General features: G+C 44.8%; 1 protein-coding gene and 1 long non-coding RNA gene across 2 annotated transcripts; one reads left to right on the top strand and one right to left on the bottom strand.

The window, feature by feature from the left end:
• Nucleotides 1-2,483: 2,483 nt before the first annotated feature.
• On the bottom strand, nt 2,484-13,030 carry LOC143831842 (uncharacterized). Its single transcript, XR_013228983.1, has 3 exons — nt 11,635-13,030; nt 6,780-6,946; nt 2,484-3,000 (listed from the first exon to the last, which is right to left on the bottom strand). It is a non-coding gene; the product is annotated as an uncharacterized LOC143831842 (long non-coding RNA).
• A 5,227-nt stretch (nt 13,031-18,257) lies between these two features.
• LOC143831085 (putative ribosomal protein eL39-like 5) lies at nt 18,258-18,445 on the top strand. Its single transcript, XM_077324210.1, has 2 exons — nt 18,258-18,377; nt 18,410-18,445. Exons 1-2 carry the CDS (start codon nt 18,258-18,260, stop codon nt 18,443-18,445), a joined length of 156 nt encoding a protein of 51 aa, XP_077180325.1.
• Nucleotides 18,446-22,307: the final 3,862 nt, after the last annotated feature.

Genomic DNA, 22,307 nt, shown 5'->3' on the forward strand with positions numbered 1-22,307 from the left:
CCTTCCCAGGCTCATAATCTGTGCAGCCGAGGCTCTCTTCTGAAATGCCTGAGTAGCCGCACCAATTCTGAAGGAATGCGTGCCAAAAAACTTGGCTGGTTTTCCTAACCGCCTCAGGCATGCCCTCAAAATAGCGATGAACTGATATCTTGAAAAAGAAGTCCTATTCCTGTGTATGAACAAAGGGCCTTTTCATAAAGGGTGAACCCGTACATATTTTGTTAACCACTGGAGGGGGCAGTCATTGTGGGATGAACCCTTGGGGATAAACACAGATGTCCCCTTCCCAGACTGGTCCGTATTGGATTTCCGTAACCATACTGACACCCCCTCCTGCCTTGCCCCTCGAGGGGCCTGGAGATGCACTGCTCCTCTGCCAGGGCCTAGCAGGTTCCGCCGCCCTGGGCCCCTTAACGGAGCTGTGCCCCGCCTCGCGGCCACGCTGAACCTTGCCTGCTCTGGGGGTGGGAATTGCCGCCGACCAGGCCTCGTGTGCCCGAGTTGCTCTTGCCCACCGTTGGCTGGGCCCTTCGGTGCCCTGAGCATTCTCCTGCCCGTCCCCTGCATTGGACATTGGCTTGGCCCTGCCACTGCCCCCTGCCCTCTTGGAATCAGGACGTTTTTTCCCCAGCCGTACCTAGCTTTTACTGTCACCCACTGGCTTAGTTTTAGTTGGGGTTTTTTTTGGAGCAGCGGGGTGAGGGGGGGGGGTTTCTAGCCTAATCCCAAAAGAAGAAAAAAAAGGGGGTTAGTAATTACTCACGACTTCTGGCCGTGAGCAAAAACACACCCAAGTCTGCCCAGAAGGTAAACTCTGGTGTTCTGCTGCTCAAGAGTCTGAGAGGAGACAAAATCCTCTCACAGGCCCCAACAGACTCGCACCATGGCAAGGAACACATCTGTTCACTTGCCCAACAGCCAGCAGAGAGGTGGGAAAGCCCCTGGCAGCGTCCATCGCCGACGCTCCTGGCCCCGCCTATGTGTGCCAAGCGTGCTGCCACTGGCAACGCACCTGACAGCCCCAGCTGCCACATCTTCTCCAGCTCGCCCTCCGCCCTGCCAAACAGCAGCACGGTTAAGTCCGCTCCACACATTATTGTGCCATCAGCTTTTGCAAGCAAGAACCCGCTTCATCAAATGCACGTGCCAACGGAAAGGGGGACATTATGATGAGGAAAGGCCAGAGAGCCCATTATGCCAAGATTTTGGCATGTTACATTTAATTGCTGATCACAAGTGAATATAAGATCCAGCAAAAAGACAAAATGGGCACTCAGAGTAGGTGTCGATTACATCCCAACTATGAATTGACATGATAAGATGCATAGTGTACTTCTACAACTTTGTATAATAAAGTAGCCCAAACGTTGAAGGGTCACATCGTGCAAAGGGATTTCAACATGGACATTTCATGCCAGGGTCACTCCTGAAACTTTTTTGATGAATTGTGGCAATATTTTTACTAAACGCTTGCCTCACTGGTGTTTGAATTAAATGTAATTTCTGATTTGTGTTCATATATTCTCTTGTGTAGAGACAACCAGTTAGCCAGTGTCAGTTTTGGGGAGGGGGGAGAGCAGGCGGGGCTAGATCAAAGATCAAAGGGGGGAAGGGCGAACTTGAACATGGACCAAGGGAACAGGCATAGTCCAAAAAGGAGAAAGAGAAAAGATGTTAAAAACTTTTAAACAAGTTATGTAACTATCTTCCAGTGGTGGTATAATTTCTCAACAGGAGAAAGAAAAGAATTTGGGACAGCAGTCCGTTGCGTTAAACCCAAAATAAGTGGAAGAGCAGACATAATGGGGGAAATCATTTGATAAATTTGATTAAGTACTTTTATTAAACTATAATGTGATGGACTTGCCATTTTGCAAATAATGCTTATCATGAGATAGTTAGGGGGGTGAGCAGAATCATCCTTCTTACGCTTAATCTGCAGATAAGTTTACCTGTAATGCCAACAACAATGGTATCTGGGCTGCAAAATTACTGTGTTCTGTTTGGTAAGACTAAGACTGTCTCTGGTAGGAGATGACCTCTTGAGTTTTGTAGAAAGAACAAAGGTCAACAGAAATGAATGTTGGAAGAGAATCAAAAGGAAATATAATCCAAATCCCACTTTCAAAGCGGGACCAACATTGCCCTCTCTTTTGGGTAATTGTGAGAACATGCATGAGATTGTGAATTCAATCTCTGGCATTTCTAGTAATAAAGGAGAAAAAAAAAGAACAAACACAGTAAAAAAGGAGGGGAAGAAAGGAACAAACACACAAACCTACCTGAACCTGTGGAAAGATTTTCCCTTGAATCGACCAGGTTCTAACTTCTAGTACATACAAGACTTGCAACCAATACAATCAGCAGCCTTTATGAGCAGTTTTTCTTCTTAAATAACTGGACACTGCCTATTGAAAGAGGCCTCACACAACTTCTGAAATGCTTTATTTATTATTTGTTTAGTTTTCAAATTTATACGCTATCCTTCCCCGAGGGCTCAGGGCAGCTCACACCACATTAAGATAAAACAATAAATTAAACATTGCAGACATTTCAAACATTCAGATTTGCATTAAAACCAATTTTAATAACCCCTCACCTCCTTTTGTCTAACAGGAGGGAGGAGAGGTACAATGCATTGTTATAAAGAGTTTCTGGATGATATACAGATGTTTGTCAACTTGTGTAGGGAGGCTAACTCATTGATGGCATATATTTTTGGCCTCAACCATAGGCCTGGTAGAAAAGTTCTGTCTTGCAGTCCCTTGGAGGAAAAGCCCTGACCCTGGTTGAGGCCAATTTAAATTCTCTTGAGGCTGGGGATCTTGAGCTGATTTTGTGAGCTCAACTGTAAGTTTCTTTGGGGGGTGTAGTCAAGAAGGCAGTCCCACAGCTTGATGCTTCTCCTGTTTCAATTAAAATGGGATTCTGTTCCAAAGGTCAGTGGCGGACAAGTTAGAAAGTGACCCGTTCACACACTAGATACAAGTAGTTTGCAGTCTTTATTGCAAAGTAGTAGGGAGAAAAAAAGGGAAAGAAAGAAGGGAAATAGGATTACTAAATGATTCGTGTGCTTGATGGGTCATAAAAATCTCTTACCATCTCTTCTTGACTGTAGAGAACCAGAATTTACTGCTTTCCATTTCAACTTAGTGAGGATGGCCTGTCAAGAACTCTTTTTTTTTTGAGAAAAACAATGACATATTATCCTTCATATGAGGCTTACAGAAGAATAAATGGTTGACTTATTTCATAAAGAATAGAACGGCAAACCGGGGAGGGGGGGAGCACCAGTGAAGTTTAGGAGGAAAGGACGGCTTTGAGTCTATCATACAAATCTCATTTTGCAAGTTTCAGCAGCCGTTGGGCCAACTTTCAGCATAATAATTATAATTATAAAAAACAATTGCAGTACAGGATTCTGACAGTGCATAGGGTTCTGAATTTTTATTTGATGCTTTTGAGCCAATAGACTTTGAGGATATAAGCAATGCCTAACAAGATCTAGGGGAGAAATTTATTTAACAGAAATGCAGTGAGTGACATCTGTGCAAGAGAATTTGCTACTTTGAGTTTATGATTAGGGCAAAGTAGCCTGGTCTCTTCCTCTCTTTCTTCAAAATATAAATCACAATCCCTCTGTTAAAAAAAACATTCTGGTTGAGAACCTGTTAGTAGGAAACCATTCACTGGATCAGCAGCTATGAAGGCAGCCTTCTGTGTTCTTTGCAGCTGAATTTAGAAGCAAAAGGCATATGCTATATTTCACAACCTCAATAGGGCAGAATTGAAATGAGACGATTTAGCCCCAAGAGATTCCATTTTATTAGGAACTACTTCATTACCAAGCACTTATTTTGTACAATGTGCACTTGCTTAACATAAGTGTATCAGATTAGAATATATGTCATATTTCCAGTCACTTATATAGCTTTTATATAGAACTGTAAATCATTTTGCAAACCACACACGTGCATGTTTTGTATGGAATATGAAGCTGTTCATGCAGCTAGAAAGCAATGGCCTTTTAACAAAACACCGCACATAGAAACATAGAAATACAGAGCTGGAAGGGACCTCATGGGTGATCTAGTCAAACCTCCCCCCAGTGGGATACATTCTGATACTGATGAAGCTAATATAACTCAATTTTGCTCTATTGCTTTCAATGGAGTTTATATTGCAGAAGTGTATGTAGAATCACACAACCCAATTAATATGGTTGTAGAAACAAAAGGTTGACTTGATGCAAGACAACATGCTTCTGTATATATTTAAATGACACAACTCAAACTTGGTCAGACTGGCGCATATTTTCCTGAAGCTTCTTCCCCCCCCCCCCCAACATCTTACCACGCACATCCCTTAGGAAACTTTTTCTTTCATGGCTGATGTGTTTTGAAACAAATGTCCTTTCCGCCTCCTTTTTGCTTGACAAAATACCAGTTAAAAATGCCAAAATCATGTTGCGATTTTCCATATAACTGTATGAAATGAACAGACCGCTAAAATATGCATGGCAGTATGTATTATGTATAATGTATTATGTAACCATAAGCCGTATTATTTTATTATTATTCAGCTGCTCTGTGGATGTAAGGTAAGCCTGTTCTTGAAGGAACACTACAGTCTTATAAATTGGTCCTTCCATCTTTCTCTCGTTTTTCTGTTCCCAGCCACCTCCTTCTTGTTACTGTGGACATGGGAAATTGCTCCATCTTGACAGCAAAATTAGGTCCTGACTGATATTTTGTTAGGAAATGTTCACATACTGTAAACCAAAGCAGGATTTTTTTTGGCTTTGCAAGCATTTACTGAGATGCCTGAAGGGCCTAAGTAGAACTGGCCGGCCCTCTAAAGCAAGGTGGATTACAGTTTCAGCTGCATGTCTGCGAACCCTTTCAGAAGGCTGACAGCTCACAGCTCTTCGTCTCTCCAGAGCCAACATGTCACGCTGGAAGAACTGCTTCGCCTTCTGTCGCCAAACAATGCAGGATGGAGGTAAGCCTTGAAATGACTGCAGTGGCTGAAACTTTTTTTTTGCAGTCATTATTTTCAGTTTTGACGCTATTTCTCTCCTTGTCCCCTGTTAGAGAAAGGGGGCAAACTGTGCCCAGCCTTTCCCCATTACTGTTACCTGTGAAAGAGGCCTATATCTGAGAGGAGGAGGAGGAGGATACCAAATGGCTTGTGCATGCTAAGTGCAGACTGGGGATTATAGAATGGCATCAAGGAAGCCCAAAGTGTCGGTTCACAGTGCCTGGTAACACACTCCCAAGAAATATCCCCCCCTCAAAGTACTAACATGTCTTGAGGTTTTAATGTTGAAATGTTTGAATGTTCACTGCCTTTCCTGTTCGGCTGGAAAAGTGACACCGACATATTAAAATTAAAAATAAATGATAAAAGAGTGGTCATCTTTGAATGAACCCCAGGCAAATTTGGCCCTCAAAGTCTTTCTCATCTCACCAGTTGCCAACTCAGAGGTGAAATGAGGTGGATGGGGCAGTAACTGTGACAGGGCTCCCAGACAGATTCCTTCTAACCCCCCCTCCCTGACCTAATTTATTATATGAAAAGAAATCACATGACTTGCCCAGCTTAATTGGTCCCTAGTATGATCAAGGCCCATACATCAGTTCTGGGCTATATAACAAAATGGGACATTGAGAAACATTTTGGACAATAGAGGTGAAGCCTTCGCCTGTCGGTCTTCGACTCTGGCCCTACTCAAAATAGTTGCTAACCAGATTACACTATTCTCAACCACAAATGCTGTATCAAAGTTGGAGAACCTGCTCTGAATTAATGATGGTGCTATGCCAGCAAAAATAGGTGTATTTGGCAGTTAAGTTTCGGCACCAACTCATAATGAAAAGAAATACTGTTCTATTAAACATCTACTGAATACGTATAGCGGTTGTGATATGATTCTACTGTTCAGCTCTTCAGATCTCTGTTTATTCTAACTGGAAATGTCTCACAGTATTAGAACAAAATTGTTTATAGCCCAATTGTCTTTTTGATGAAATTTTGCCTCAAGGGGTTGATTTTCATTTGGGCGCAGAGGTTGTTTTCTTGTCTGTTAACACTGAAACTCAGCTATTTGTGCCCATCAGTATCAGATGATGGCACAAAATCATGCATGCCAGGAAAACTGTTTGTGAAATTATTTTGTGTTTGAGATGAATTATTACAAAATTGGAACTGGAGCTCAAAAACATTTATTTTATTTTGTTACATTTCTATACCGTACTCCCTTGCGGTTCAGGGCGGTTTGACATTGGCAGAAGCATTTGACTGGATCTAACTTTTTCTACAATGAAAAATATCTACAAGTTAAGTCAGGCTTATAATAAGTGGGGATAGTACAGGAAGCAACTTTATCATTTCTGGAAGGATCAGTGATCTATGCATGAAATGTTGGAATGCAAACATTGAAGTTGTTATAGAAATTATTAGATAAGGTGGTTCCGTTGTTAGACCACATAATTATTCTTCTAGGGATTTTAAAACGGAAGTGGAAAATACAACATGGAATTTATTTCTAAAGTGTTATTTGCTATGCAGGAATACGTAGAAGCAAGTGAAAATTAAATCCTATACATTGCTAGGGCAGGAGTGCGGGGACGTGTTTTTACCCCCACAATATTTTCAAGGAAAGCCATTTTAAGCAGTTTTATTCAGAAGTAATTACCACTTTATTCTGTGAGGCTTACTCTCAGGAAAGTGCTCATAGTGCAGCTATGACTCATTCATTTTTATTCTGTGAGGCTTACTCCCAGGAAAGTGCTCATAGTGCAGCTGTGACTCATGTGTTCTTGTGGTCACCGTGCCATGCAGTCCATGATTAATGTCCCCTTGTCTTTCTCTTTCTTGTCCGGCAAGCACCTTGCATGGGCCGTTTGTAGCATCTGACTTATTATGTTCCATCAGGTTCTCCTGACTGAAAGAGTTTAGAATAGAGTGACCATGTCAGAAATGACTGACGCTATGGACCTAGTCACATCTGCTTATCAACAAAAATCCTGATTGAAAACGCAGGACCACCTTCCAAGATAACATGCATAACCCTGGATCGCAATTTGGTGCTAGTGAGGAAAAAAAGAATTAGATATTATTTATTCAGTAATGGAAAGCGAAATTTAACACTGATGATTTTACACAGTTTTTTCCGTCCCTGATTTGCAGTTATTTTCTCCATCAAGATGGGGGGCTGTTCATTAAGGCTTCTAATGTGCTCTAAGGTTTTATCATCTCTTGGCTAATTGTGTTTCCTTTTGTTAAATTCATTGTTGAGATAAAATGTATGAGTTTAACATTCTGTTTGCTCTCCAATATTGGCAGACCTTCTACCTTTAATCCCTACCTTCAAGACATTCAGTCTCATGGATAGTCTGATCCGCAGGTTGTCTGTAAGTGGCAAGCAGCTCAGCCGAGCATTAGACAACCTGTTTGTTGGTCATTTTACAATATTTATATACCACCCTCCCTTGCGGCTCAGGGCAGTTTACATTGGAACTTTCATAATGCTGTATAGTATAGAACTTGGCTTTGTCACTTCAATTTAACATTCAACAATGGGACTGTTTTACTGCACTGTGGATTCAGTTTTTCTTCAATGAGTGCAGTTGGTAGTGGGAGGGGCCTCTGAGCACTGGTTGGTAGCAGGTTCACTTACCTCAGCCAAAAAGCCTGGTGGAAAAGCTCCAGTTTGCAGGCCCTGTGGAATTGCACTAGCTCTGGCAGACCCCTGTTGTCTGGAAGCTCATTCCACTAGGTGGGGGCCAGGACAGAGAAAGATCTGTCCCTGGTTGAGGTCAGATGTGCTTCTTTGGGGCTGGGGGTCACCAGCTAGATGGAATTGGCAGAGCGTAAAGCTCCTAGGGCAATATAGACAGTGTGGTAGTCCCTCAGGTACACTAGGCCAAGATTGTATATGGACCTAAAGGTGATTGCCAAGACCTTAAGTCTGGACTTTGCCTTGAGGTCCTCAGTGTATCGGTGTACTCTGAGCTCAGGAACATGAGATGAAATTTACCAAGACCTTATCAGTCATGGAGGTACTGTACACCTTCAATATATGCAAAACTAAAGGTGGTCTGTAGGGGATCCTACCAGAAAAGTTCAAAGGAAAAGAAGAAGAAATAATGTTGCTAACTGTGCAGGTTAAAATAGCAGCACGTACATCCCAACGTAATCTCCTTTTAAAGACACATTCCAGTAGTGACCCAGTAGTCAAACGTGATCATCAGTTACCTGACTGGCAAACCTAAGGAATCAAAAGAACTGCTGCTGGACCCAAAAATAAAACACAAGTATCTTAGTGAAGGTAGGTTTGGATGTTGCTGATGAGGTCTCAGCATATCTGCTGCCCATGAACAATTCCTAAGAGTGAAGGTGGGTAGAATACATACATGTGTAAAACTCTGGAAGTAATAAGTAATCATCTCCCCCTTACCTTTCCTACAAGCTCCAGCTCCATGAGATGGGTCCAGTGAAGACTGAACAGAAATGTCACCACGCTTAACACAGTTCCGGTTGCACAAATACTGCAAAGTCTGTCGATCCTAATATTTTCTTGCACAATGTTTTGTGCCAATATAAATGCAAGTTGGGAATACAATAATCGTAATACAGTGCAAGCTTCTGGCACAGTCTTCTCAGTGTGCTTCCACTTGCGCAAGGACTCTAGCATATGTGGAAATCTTCCACTGCCATCAGCCCTATTGTTGGATACTCAGAAGGAATTCAGAGCTGTAGCTGATTTTGTATGGTTGGATAAACCCTGTCCTATATTTTATGCACCTCCTTTGCAAGGAATGCTGCTAATTAAAAGCTCATCACCCATGCTCCTTCTCTAGGTTGCTTAAAAGGTACATCAAGCTGTCCATGTGAAAAGGTGAAAAGTTTTAACATTGGGTGCTTTCTCACGTGCTAAATAACGCAGTTTCGATCCACTTCAGCAACTGTTTGCAAGTGGATTTTGCCATTTTATACAGTAAAATCCTGTTGCAAAGTTCTTTAAAAGTGGATTGAAAGTGCATTATGGGTATAAAAGAGTCTATAATCTCTAGCAGCAAAACAGAAGCATCGGTAAGTTATGTAATTCAATACTAAGTAAAGAATAATACCCTGTGAGTTTATGCCAATGAGTGCAAGGATTTTGATCCTGTTTCAGTAAGTCAATGCTTATGCTTCTTTAATGGTTTTTGTGGGGAAGGGTGTGTGGGGAAGGATTGCCTCCTCACACACACCTATTGGGAGCTTTAAAAGCTTTGAGAGAGAAATACTGATAGGATCATCTAGTATTCCCAAAGCAAGCTATGCCAGCTTGAACAAACACCCATGCCTCTCATCCACACTTGGCTTGTTACTAGAATTCATCCCTTACTGGCACCATGTGTGACTTGATTAAGCTGAAGCTCAAGGACAGCTAAAGCAGCATCCTCACTGTTCTAGCGTCGTGCCATTGTTTTCCCAGCATGTGCAGGGGCTTAGATTACTGCTTATCGAAATTTATTGCCTCAGGAAGGAAGAACCACAGAGAAACAAGGCAGGCTAGAAATATACTGGGAGGTAATCCAGCTCAGCTCAGCTCAGAGGCTGGCCCGAGGTAGAGCGATATGCTTTGTGTGCAGAAGGTCACAGGTTCAACTCGCAGCTTCTTTGGCTGAAAAGATTAGGTAGTAGGTGATGTGAAACACCTCAGCCAGAGACCCTGAAGAGCTGCTACTAGTCAAAGTACTTAATGCTGACCTTGAAGGCAGATTCATGTGATCAATATACCTGGAACAAGAGGAACTAACACAATAATAATCCATAAAAGGAAAAAATAAACTTAAGTGCACAAGCAGAAATAAGGGTGAGGTGAAAAGCATTCATAGGTTATGGTAGTGGTGGTAGCATACTGAGGTGGATTTCCTTGTCTTTCACAATAATTTAGTTTTATATATCTTAGTAAAGATGCTGGTATCACAACAGAATCGCTGTGCTTCAGAGAAAACATGGGGTCAAATACCATATTTATGTTTTTTATTCTGGAATTTAATAAAGTCTATCATTCAAGAAATTTACCCATACAGAAAAAGGAACTTCCAGAACAGTGTATATAATATGTGAGTTTAGTCAAGTATGCTGCCTTCAATATTCTCTACAGCTATTCTGCGATTGTTGGAATTTGTTTCCAGTATGCTGCAATACATAACCATACCACAATTAGCAGATATAGTGCCATTTCAAGATCATTAGGTAGTGTACCTTTGAGATAACAAAGCCCTGACGTCCAAGTCTTATTTTATAGACTAGCAGGAAAGCCCGTTGTACTAAAAATACAATGGGATCTAGCCTGCACCAGGCTGCAGTAAGGCAGGTCTGGAGGGTGCGAGCTTGGGTGGGTACTCCCCACCTCCCACATCCAGCCAGCCTCACTGAAGCCTTGTTAGGCTGTGGTGAGGCTGGTCAGGGCGGGAGCAAGCTCAGGTAGGCACTCTCACCTCTCTCCTGGCCAGCCCGCCCCCCCCCCCCCCGAGGCCTTGCCAGGCTGCAGCGAGGCTAGTCAGGGTGGGAGTGAGCTTAGGTGGGCGCTCCCTGCCTCACCCACCAACTCACCTGGCCAGCCCCACTGAAGCCTTGCCAGGCCATGGCAAGGCTGGTTAGGGTTGGGGCGAGTCAAGTGGGTGTCCCTTGCCTCCCTGCTACCCACCCAGACAGCCCCACTGAGGCCTGGCGAGGGCTGCTCAGGCTGGGGCCACCTTACCTGACTGCCACCTCTTCATGCGGCTGGAAGGCAGAGGGGGAGGCAGTTAGGAGTGGACCATCCCCTGCCTGATTGGTGCTCTGGGGCAAGTAACTCCCCAGGGGGGCCCAATAAGGTAGATGATAAGTTCCAACTCCTCCCACCATCGCTCTTCAGCTTTATTTATGGTGCAGATACAGATTTTACATATATATATATAGGATCATTCAAGAATAAACCATGTCCAGATGCTTAGGGGTTAACTGCCTGTGGCTGCTTAGCAACCTTCCTTTATTGTCTGCCACTGGATGGGAGAGGCTTTATAATGATGATCCTGAACTCCCCATGGAGCATTAGATGATGACTGCCAAGGACCTGTTCAAAAGTATATCAGATCACAGGAGAGGGAGCAGGGGAAGATGAAGGAGCAGCCTCAAGCTACTTTTGCAGGGAACATTTCCTGCTTATGTCGGCAGTATCACCTGTATCTGCATGTTCAAATGTTAACAGTTTCGCTCCTCATTTTAATGCATGATAAATCATACACTCCAGAGAGGGGCATAGGCGATATTATGGCAGGTGGCCAACCTATAAAGTGCATTGATACATTTGGGGCATTTTAACACATACCAAATAATGCACTTTCAATCCACTTTGCAACTGGATTTCGCTGTGTGAAATGGCACAATTCATTTACAAACAGTCACTGCAGTGGCTTGAAATGGCATTATTCTGCAGGAAAGCTCCCTTTGACTTAGGATAGTCTCAGTTCTGAGGTGGGAAATACATGGAGATTTAGGGAATGGAATCTGAGGAGGGCAGGAATAGAGTGGGGGGCATTCATCACCCCCAATCACCAAACCATATATTTTCAGAAGCAACAGGTCACTCATTACCTGATTGGCCCTTGTCCAGGAATGGCCCGCCCTTGAAGTGTAGCCCCTATGGGGATTTTGCCCTTGGCTAGGAAGGGCTGATAAGGAGTCAGCTCTCCACCCCCAACTTCCTGCCAGCTATAAGAACTTGCCCGGTAGAAGAGAAGCCGGCTCCAGTGAATAGGGGCAGGCGGGCCGGCCCCAGTTAGAAGTTCCGGTGTAGAAGTTGGAGCGGCGGCGGCGGGGAGGGGGCAGTCAGCGCCAGTTAGGAGCTCCAGTGTAGAGTGGGGAAGAAGCAGAGCAGGCCCCATTGATTGAGCAGCTCTGGCGGGGTGGGTGGGAGAGCGGAGCCACCTTCACGGCCTTCTTCGGTGTCCGGGAAGCCGGCAGTCGTACATACCCTCCTCTCGGGCGGAGGCACACGCCGGAGCAGCCTGCCCGCCCGCGGCTCTCCCCCTGTCTCCGCAGTTTCCCGGTCTTTGGGGAAGCCACCCCCCAGCGGCCCTCCGTTTCTCAAGCCAGGGCTCGGCTTCCCACCCACGCCTCCCTGCCTGCCCCCACTATTCCCGGGCCTCCAGCTGCAGGGCGCTCCAGCGCGCGGTTTGTGCGCAAGCCTCCCGCGCCCCGCCTGGCCTTCCATCTCCAGCCTGCTCAGCCGCTCTGGGCCCCAGGGCCAGCCACAGGGGGGGTTGCCCGCCTGCTCCTTGGAGGGGGCAGGCTACAGGGAGCTTTGCCCTGTGCCCTCCTTAGAAAGCGCGCGCTGGCGAGTCCTTTCCACGAGCTCCTCCTCCTCGGAGATGCGGGGGAGGGGAGGGCAGAAGCCTGTTTCATTGCTGTGTTGCAGCCAAGCCAACCTGGCTCTCCTCCCCACTCTCCCAAGCAGCCCATTTCTCCCCAGAAGGTGGGGGGGGGGCAATCTCTGCAATGTTGAGAGTGACTGCCATTCTAGGGGATCCTCATGTTCCACCTGAAAGCTGGCATCCCTGAGCCTCCCTGGGGCACAAGGCAACAGAGACACCCTCTCCCTAGCATCCCTTTTCTCCAGGGAACTGACCTCTACATCCTGGAGAGGGACTGTCAGTCCAGGAGATCCTCAGGTCCCATGGCACTGAATGTAGCTGAAGAAGCACATAGAGCAGGCTTTCTCCACCAGGAATTGTGAAACCCTGAAGGGTTTCCTGAATGGCTGGGAGGTATTTCTGTGTGTGTGTGTGTGTGTGTGTATGTACACACACACAAACACTAGAGGCCACGTCTGATGCATTCAGGAATACAATGAGTACTAGGTTGGGGGAGTGGAAGAACTCTGCTGATGGCCTCCCCCAGGACCTGGAAAAGCTGCAGGCAGCTGTTATGGAACTCACAGGCAGGGGTAGCTCTCATGCAGCAGGGATCTGCAGCCTCAGAGGGAAGTGGAAGGAGGAGGGGGGTATTAAGTGCTGAGTGGCTCTTAAGACATGAGACACGCTCCTCCTCCAATGCCTTACCAGAAATATATAGTGGAACAGATATATTAGAATTTGTTACACATTGCTTGGGTGACATGACCATTGACCTCCCCCCCCCCAATGGCCAATGATGGGCTTAGAGGGGGTGGGAAAGGGTATGGGCCCTAGGTGGGCATGTAGAAGAAGAAGAAGAGTTGGTTCTTATATGCCGCTTTTCCCTACCCGAAGGAGGCTCAAAGCGGCTTACAGTCGCCTTCCCATTCCTCTCCCCACAACAGACACCCTGTGGAGTGGGTGAGGCTGAGAGAGCCCTGATATCACTGCCCGGTCAGAACAGTTTTATCAGTGCTGCGGTGAGCCCAAGGTCACCCAGCTGGCTGCATGTGGGGGAGTGCAGAATCAAACCTGGCATGCCAGATTACAAGTCCGCACTCCTAACCACTACACCAAACTGGCTCTCACTGCTATGCTTCTGAACCGCGTTCTGCATGATTGCAGAAGGGGTTTCTCAGTGGTAAAAATGTTGAGAAAGGCTGAAATAGAGGCAGTAATTCAGAAACCCAGTGTAAATTCTTTTCCAACCAATGTTTTTATGTTCGATGTTAACATGTCACTGTTCTTGATTTACTTTGATAATAGACTGAAAGCTTTTCAGTTCTTCAAGCAAATTCTGCTATCAAATATTTTCATTGAAGGAAGACGTTGTGACAAGTTTATGAATTATTTTATGTTTATTGTTATTAGCATTTACTGTCCCGCAGCATTTCTCTTTGTTTCCCTCCTGGAGCCTGGCATCCTTGCACCTCCTTGGGATCCAAGGCCACCGAGTTCCACTTCTCACATAGCTCCTTTCTCCAGGGGGACTGATCTCTGTAGCCTGGAAAGGACCCGCAATTCCAGCAAATCTGCAGGTCCCACCTGGAGATTGGCATCCCTCAACCTCTCGGCACAGTGCCACAGAGTTCCTTGCACTCAAGGTTTGCAGGAGAGAGGTTTCCTTGAGGTTTGTAGGCAGGACCTCAATAGTTTGGGGGGGGGGCAGGAGAAGGAATAACAGCTGCCCACCAGCCCCATGGGACCCAGGACAGCCTCCCTCCCTCCCTCTCATGATTTACACTTTTGCCACGTACCCAGCCCTCAGGAAGGCCTCCGTGCAGGTGTGCATTCTAGTGCCTATTGTATTCCTGGCTACAACGGGCTTTGCCCCTAGTTGGGTATAATATTAAAGAACCTTTAACATTATACCCATTTTTCAAGATGAATTGATCTCTGTCATCTGGAGATGAGTTGTTATAATGGGGGATCGGCAACCATGACCTGGAGGTTGGCAATCTATGACTGATATTGTTCCTGTTCTCTCAAGAGCAGGCCAACCGGCAGGGATTAAGGAAGCAACTCACACACATCTCTGGCCTTGGTAAGCAATAGGAAGCACCTCCTTAATTCTGCAAGCCAAGCCGCTGCAAAAGCACTGCTACAAGTCCATTGAATGCTGGCTGTTTTACGAGTGCACAGTCAGAAGCATAGGAGTTATCCTGTGCAGCGTATCCTGGTCCCAGGCAGTAATGGTGGAGGGAGCCTGCATACCTTGGCCATAGGAACTAGAAGTGATGAAATACCACATAGAATTCCTGGGAATCCTGGCATATGGATTCCTTTCTCCTGCAATATGGGTTCCCTGTTCCAACTTGGAATTGATATTCTTTCAGCAGAGGGCAGTGAAAGACTATTGTTAGAGATAAGCCATTCATGCTGCTCAGTGGGGCGGTGATCTTTTAGCACAACATACAGCTTATTAACAATAACATAGTTCTGCTTCTGTAGCCTAATTGGTATACCGTATTGCAAGCAATAGACCGATCCACTGTTTTATCTTCAGAATGCCATAAACTGTGCATTAAAAATGGAGAACCCCAAAATGCGGAGAAGGCTACAGGCCTGGGATCTTGCACATGAAACAGGAATGGCCAGGCTCACAAACAGGGTTGCCAAATCTGGGTTGGGACATTTCTGCAGGTTTTGGGGGTGGAACCTGGGGAGGGGAAGGATCTCATCGAGATAGAAAGCCACCCTCCAAACCTGACATTTTATCCAGAGAAACTAATTTATGTAATCAGGAGAGCAGCTGTAATTATGGGAGAACTCCAAGCCCCACCTAGAGGTTGGCAGCCCTGCCCACAGGGATAGGTTGGTTGTTAATTCAAATTCGTGGTGAGGCAGGACAGAACTGCAAATATTGCCTTCTGATGATGCTTCTGCAAATCGGTGTGAGTGACAAGAAGAGATTGCAGGCTCTGAGTGAACTGCTTAATGGGCAGATTAGGTGCTAAACTCAGAATGAAAGTATTTCCAACCCTCAGCAGATGACTGACAACTGGCCTAACCCATAAGGTAAAGTAAATGAACTGTTAAATGGCCATTTCTGCGGTTGTGATCCACTTATGAGATGCCCTGCTGTGTGGATACCTGCCTGATGCTGTCTTTTATGTGGACATTTGATGATTTTGTTTGTTTTGGCACTGCAGTCTTCTCATTATTTATGTTGGAATGCTGCAGTTTTGTTCCATTTTTATTGCATTTGTGAAATTCGCTGTGGTTGGCTTTTATTCTTTATAAGCAACCCTGAATTTCCCTTGAGACAGAAAAATGTCATACAGATTTTTGTAAATGAATAGCAAGTACAGAAGTGACTACAGCTTATGAACCCTCAGCAGTGAATCAAACAGAACACACACTTTTGGACACATTTAATGTATCACAAAGGATCCATTATTTTAAAAAAGCTGATGCTGAACAAGTCTCTAATTTTTTTAAAAATCTAGTCTTGTTCAAACAGCTGGAGACAACTATCTGAGTAACCACAGTTAATATCTACCTCACAATTAGGAAACAAATTATTTTATTTTTGGAACTGAGAACTCTGTAGACCAGCACGCAATTCATTCATAAGTCAATATCAATTTTGGCAAGTGCAAAAGTGTTTCATACACGTCACTGGATTTAATGAAGTCCCCAGAGCTAGACTGTACTCATGCTTGGCATGGCAGGACTTGCTCATATCACACACTGCGCACACCTCTCAAGGTTACGGATCAATCCCAAATGTCACCATTACATTTGAAAAAAAAATCTGCACTTGCAAAGATACTTGAAATGTGTGGAAAATGCCACAATTCTGCCAGAGGAGAATGGAAGGGGGCAGGACTGAGATAAGATGAATATATAAATATACTTCTGTTTCCTCCCATTTTTGCCCCCAGATTTACCAGAACCATAAAACAGAGGGCATGTACAGTGAATGTATCTACTGTTTATCCTTGCTGTTCTTCCAAGAAGCTTAGGGCAGTGTATATAGCACAACAGCCCTGCAAAGTGTTGAGATATGCAAGATCTGCAGTGTGTATAATTAACCACAATATAAATGGTATCCTGCAGGGGGCATCAAAGGAAATATATATTTAGCATTGATAGGATAGGAACTTCCTGATGATTTTCAAATTATCTCCAGTGTCCTGATTGGCTCAAATGCTTTTTGAACACACTTTCTTCCTGTTACTTCCAGTACAGCAATTTAACAGAAGAATGACAACAGCTAACAGATACTTAGGTCTCTCTTCTCCTCTTTCTACACAGTTGTTTCTATTCTAAATAAAAATTGTTTTATTCTTTAAGCAGCCTGATGCTTCACTCTCTCTGCATGTTGAAACTCTGCCAACACAAACTAGAGTTGGTTGAGAGCGACCCGTCCAAGGTTACCCAATAGGCATCATGGCCGGATGGAGATCTGAATCTGTCCTCCTACAATCTGACCCGAATTTTCAGCATCTGACAGTGGATTCTGGCTCACGAAAACTTATGACATCTGTTAGATAAATCTGCTAGTTTTTAAGATACCATGAGACTCTTGTTATTTTAGCGGCAGCAAACTAGCATAGCTGCCCTCTTTAAAACACTACATTGGCTCTGAACGTCTCAGTGTTTTCGCATCGAACGTTTAACGGATAACGCTGTGCGTGCATAAAGGGCTGTCAGTTTGCAGCTGACGTATGGCAACCGCAGCAAGGGCTTTCAAGTGAGAAATGGATGTGGTTTGCCATTGCTTTCCAGTGCAGAATCTTCCTTTGTGGTTTCCTTTTCAAGTAATGACCCTGCTTAGCTTTTGAGGTCTGATGAGATCAGGCTAGACCATGCCACTTTCCCTCCATACTGATAGTATGAGGCCGCACTTCATCTAATCAAGAGGCCTGCTGCTTTCCTATCGATTTGGCAAACTGTCCCAAAGGTGTTGTAGGGCATGCATCAAGTATTTTCATGCAAATCTCTGCATTTGACCTCCCATGTTCCAAACCATCTTCAAGTTTGTAAAATGTTGTCCTGGTCCTAGAAAGGGTTTCACTACGTGCGGCTAAATAAATCTGAGCTGACTTAGCTGTGTAAGACAATTATATTGTGTCTGTGGAAGACCCAGGACTAAGACCCCAACTGCCAAGAGAGGAACTCAAAATTAATCCATTCAGAATGAATGGAGGAACAGCTGTTGTCTTCTACTGTCTTTTCTGTCATATAATTCCAAACGAATGTTAGTGGCATGAAGCAATTGTGGCCACCCACTGGAACTCCCAATGCTTTACTGATGACTTGGAATGAGAGACTATTCAGGGTCACACCAAACTTGGTCAGTCACCCCAGTAGATTGAGTTACAAGACAGCGTTTCCATCCGCAGGTCAGAAATCGATATGCAGTAGCTGCAGTGGAACTTGAAAGCGATCCTGTTCCAAATGCTACTGTGTTAGAGAAAGCGCATGGTGTGCTAGCTTCATCTTGATTTCAGTTACATACCTCAGTTCCCAATTTAAGGTGTGCTGCAGCTTGCTAGTGATAACCTGAGGAATAAAGAAGTAATCCAGAAGGTGGAACAGCTGTTTAGCAGTTAACCACTATCAATGTTTCCTGAAACTACTGCACTTAAGAAAGAAAAGGACTTATGGCTTCTCATTGGAATGATTTCAGAGACATATGATATTATATGAACTGGACTTCCTTTGAATGGGGCATGAGTTCACTCTGGACTGTCATTTGTATAGAGTGGGAACTCAGAAAGTTTCATGGTGTAATGGTGAAAAGACAGAGCAATCAAATTATACTCTTCTCTCTTCTGCTGTGACATTGTGATGATCAGTTGTCAGGTCTTTGCCATGCCCTCCCACAAAACGTTCAAGTTCAAACAGTTTCTTGCTAAGAAGCAAAAACAGAACCGGCTGATTCCACCATGGATCTGCATGATAACTGGCAATGAGATCAAATGCAACGCTAAGACCGTTTATACACTGGAGGTTTCATGCCTGGCTCCAGGCACTGGAGAAAGACCAAACTAGGCCTGTAAAGAGAAGCCCTTGGGGCCCATCTTGTCCTGCATCAAGACCTCAGATGGCCCTTTGCTACCAACCTGCCACAGCCCTGTTTTCAAAGCTGACTCATGTTGTGCATATTTTCTTTTGTAAACCTTTAGTTCCTCAAGGGGTTTTGTGGAAGAATTAAAACTGAATAATGGGGGGGGGGATTATATTCTCAGCCCACTGACTTCATGGGCTTAAAAGGGTGTAACTCTGTTTAGGATTGCCCAGTATGCTATAAACCAGGAGGTCCCTGGTTCAAATGCCGTCTCTGCCAGGAGCTCAATAGTGGGCCTCAGGCAAGCTTGTTCTCAGCACGGCCTGAATGTTGTGGGTCTGCCTGCCAACAGCTCGGATGAGGAAGAGATGAAGGAAGCTGACCCTGGCCCCAAGTGCTGCAGGAAGATTTGCCAGACAAGGTAGGGTGCAAAGAAGGAGTCTCAGGCCAAAGACATTCTGCTATACTCTCAACCAGGATCTGAAGCTGAAGCAGAGCTGTGCCCTCTCACCAGGAGGGCCAGATCCCTTGGAATACCGGAGAACGCATTTCAAGAGCTCTGGAGGGAGGCACAGGAGCCGTGTGGTTGTGCACCGGTCAACCTCTGCCTGTGAGTCTGAGTCCCTACAAAACCAGGGCTGACAGCCTGTAGGCTGCTCAGCCACTGGTGAGTCACACCAGTCCTTGAATGACTCCTGATAAAAGCACCCAGAAAAGAGAGCACCAATGTGGAAACAGCTTGTTAACAATTGGACTGTCCCTGACATTAGCCTGGCAGTGTGGTGAACCTTTGTGTGTCTGACTTTCCGGCTTTTGTCTTTTGAATTTGCTGTACTGGTTTTGACCCTTGGGCTACCTGTGCTTTGATCCCTGGACTGTGTTTTCTCTATGTGCTTTGCTTCTCTCCTGGTTACCCCCCTGAACCTGGACATGGAGAAACTATGACTATGGCAATAATACTGGCCTACTTTGTAGCTTTGCTGTAGTAACTGTTACAATATGATGCCATAGGTGGGATGCCTTGAATACACTAAAATGTTATACCGTGCTAATTTTTAAAAGTCACAAGAAGGAAATGAGATTAAAAAATAAGCTTTTCCTTCCAGTGGGTCTGCTTCAAAATAGATATGCTCTTCGGTACGGGAGCACAGAGAAATTGCATTCCCAGTAGCAGATACCCCACAATATGATCCTAGATGTGTTGTTTTTCCAAGTTTAGAAATGCCAACATAATATTATAGGAACCTAGGATTGGGTTCTATTGGCCCCATCAACTGCTTACATAAATTAGGTTGAACCTTGTGGGAGCTTTGCCGCAGATTTCAGAGTTTCAGGAGAAACTGAATTTTAGCAGAGCCGGATTCAGACAGAGGTGCTAAATAGAAGTGCATGGGGTGAAAAAAATTGACAGGTGCAACTTGCCACCCTGTAGTGTGTGATACTGCACTCACTGACATTGCCTTTTCTAGACATATATTGATACTGTCCTCATTTGCATCATTTTGCTGCAGGTAGTTCTCCACTCAAACCTATCTCAGTGGCTCTTGTTAGAAGGATCTGTGCTTCCAATTGTGTATCTTAAGAAGAAGTATGGAGCCAGCTTGATGTAGTGGTTAGGAGTACGGACTTCTAATCTGGCGAGCCGGATTTGATTTTCCACTCCTCTTTCACATGCAGCCAAATGGGTGACTTTGGGCTCACCACAGCACTGATAAAGCCTTTCTGACCAAGCAGTAATATCAGAGCTCTCCAGCCTCACCTACCTCACAAGGTGTCTGTTGTGGGGAGAGGGAAGGGAAGGCAAATGTAAGCCACTTTGAGACTCCTTCAGGTAGGGAAAAGCGGCATATAAGAACCAACTCTTCTTCTTCAAAGGAGCTTATAATAAGCTACCCTTCCTCTCCTCACAACAGACACCCTGTGAGGTAGGTAAGGCTGAGAGAGTTCTGAGGGAACTGTGACTGGCCAAAGGTCACCCAGCTGGCAGCATGTGGAAGAGGAGTGGGGAATCATACCCAGTCCTGCCAGATTAGAGGCCGCAGCTCTTAACCACTACACCAAGCTGGCTCATTGTGTTAAGTGACAAAGCATGTGACACAACACTAGACACTCTGTTTTTTCTGGAAGTTTCCTTCACCAGTGTTCAGAATGCCTGAGAAATCCATAAAAGTACAGAAAACTAGATGTTGGTAATCTGAGATATGTACCATCTGTCTCAGAACCTTTCATACAACTGCTGGGAACCCTGTAATGAATGCATTTTTAATTACACGTGAAAGACTTTTAGACAATGTATTCAGGATCACAGCTCAGGTTAATCAAATCATTTCATGTCAGCTCCCCCCCCCCATTCAACTGGAATGAGTTTGATTTTGAGATTATGTATTTTGACAAGTGTTGCTTCCATAAGCACTAATAATCATAACAGTTATGATTATTTTCATCAACAACAACTTCTTCTTCTCCTCTATACTGAAGCTTATCATGATCTGCATTTGTTTGACTGACAGTTGTCCACTATTGAAATGGCCCGTGTTATGACTCATGTTTTGAGAAACAGGATGGTGTAGTGGTTAACAGTGGAGGCCCCTAATATGAAGACCCAGGTTTGATTTTCCACACTTCCTCCACATGCAGCCAGCTGAGTGATCTTGGGTCAGTCACAGTTTCTCTCAGAGCTCTCTGAGCCCCACCTACCTCACAGGATGTCTGTTGTGGGGAGAGGAAGGGTAGGTGACTGTAAGCTGCTTTGAGACTCCTTCTGGTAGTAAAAAGTGGGGTACAATAACCCAGCTCTTCTTTATAGCTGAAGTCATGGAATGTTCCTTATCGCAAAGAAAAGCCTAAGTATAGAATAGCATAACTTATTTGCAATAGAAATGGTAACATACTGAACTAAAATAGCTAGCGATATGGCAGCTCCTGGTGTAGTTTAATTGTGATCCAGGGCCACTGTTGGCTTTTCTCAATATTCATCACTTGCGAATGAATAAAGAGGTTAGGCTGGTGCCAAAATGACAGATAGCCAGAAGCAGCAATGCATATATATAGGTGGGAGGGGGCATGAAGGAGTGCAGGAAAATCTTGGTTTGGGGCCAGAGTAGTTCAGCAGAGGAATCGACTGCCTAAAAAAGCGGTGAGCTCCCCCTCCTTGACAGTCTTCAGGCAGCGGCTGGACTGATCCTTATCCTAGAGGCTTTAGGCTGATCCCGCATTGAGCAGGGGGTAGGACTAGATGGCCTGTATGACGCCTTCCAACTCTAACTCTCTATAAAGCATTGGTGCAGTTCACCCTTGTCCCTATCCAGGCTTAGCTTCAAAGACAGACCTATTTAAATTTTACAGTCCCTTAATCCAACCTGAAGGTTGCAGTAGCAACCTGTTTCCTCTAGGGCCTCTGAGACAAATTTAATGTAAGAAAGCTTGCAGTGAGCTTAGGGATGCTGGCCCCCAGGCAGGAATTGGGGTCCCCCTAGAATTACACCTCATCTCCAAACTACAGAAATCAGTTCCCCTGGAGAAAAGGGTTGCTTTGGAGGGTGGACTCTATGTCATTGTACCCACTGAGGTTCCTTTCCTCCTCAGGTTCAAGCCCTAAATCACCAGGAGTTTCCCAATTGGGATCCGGCAACCCTACCCCCCCCCCCCCCGATCTCCTGCCAGTAGCCATGGAGAATGTGGCAATCCTTATTTATTTGTTTGTTTATTTTCTTAGATTTTTATACCAACCTCCTGTACGGCCCAGGGCAGATTACATGGGAACATTGTAGGATATATAGAACGTCATACATTAATAACAATCACAACAATATATCAATAACAATTCTAACAGTGAATATAAGTTTAACAGGTTA

This window comes from Paroedura picta, chromosome 3 (assembly GCF_049243985.1).
Source record: "Paroedura picta isolate Pp20150507F chromosome 3, Ppicta_v3.0, whole genome shotgun sequence".
Taxonomy (NCBI): domain Eukaryota; kingdom Metazoa; phylum Chordata; class Lepidosauria; order Squamata; family Gekkonidae; genus Paroedura; species Paroedura picta.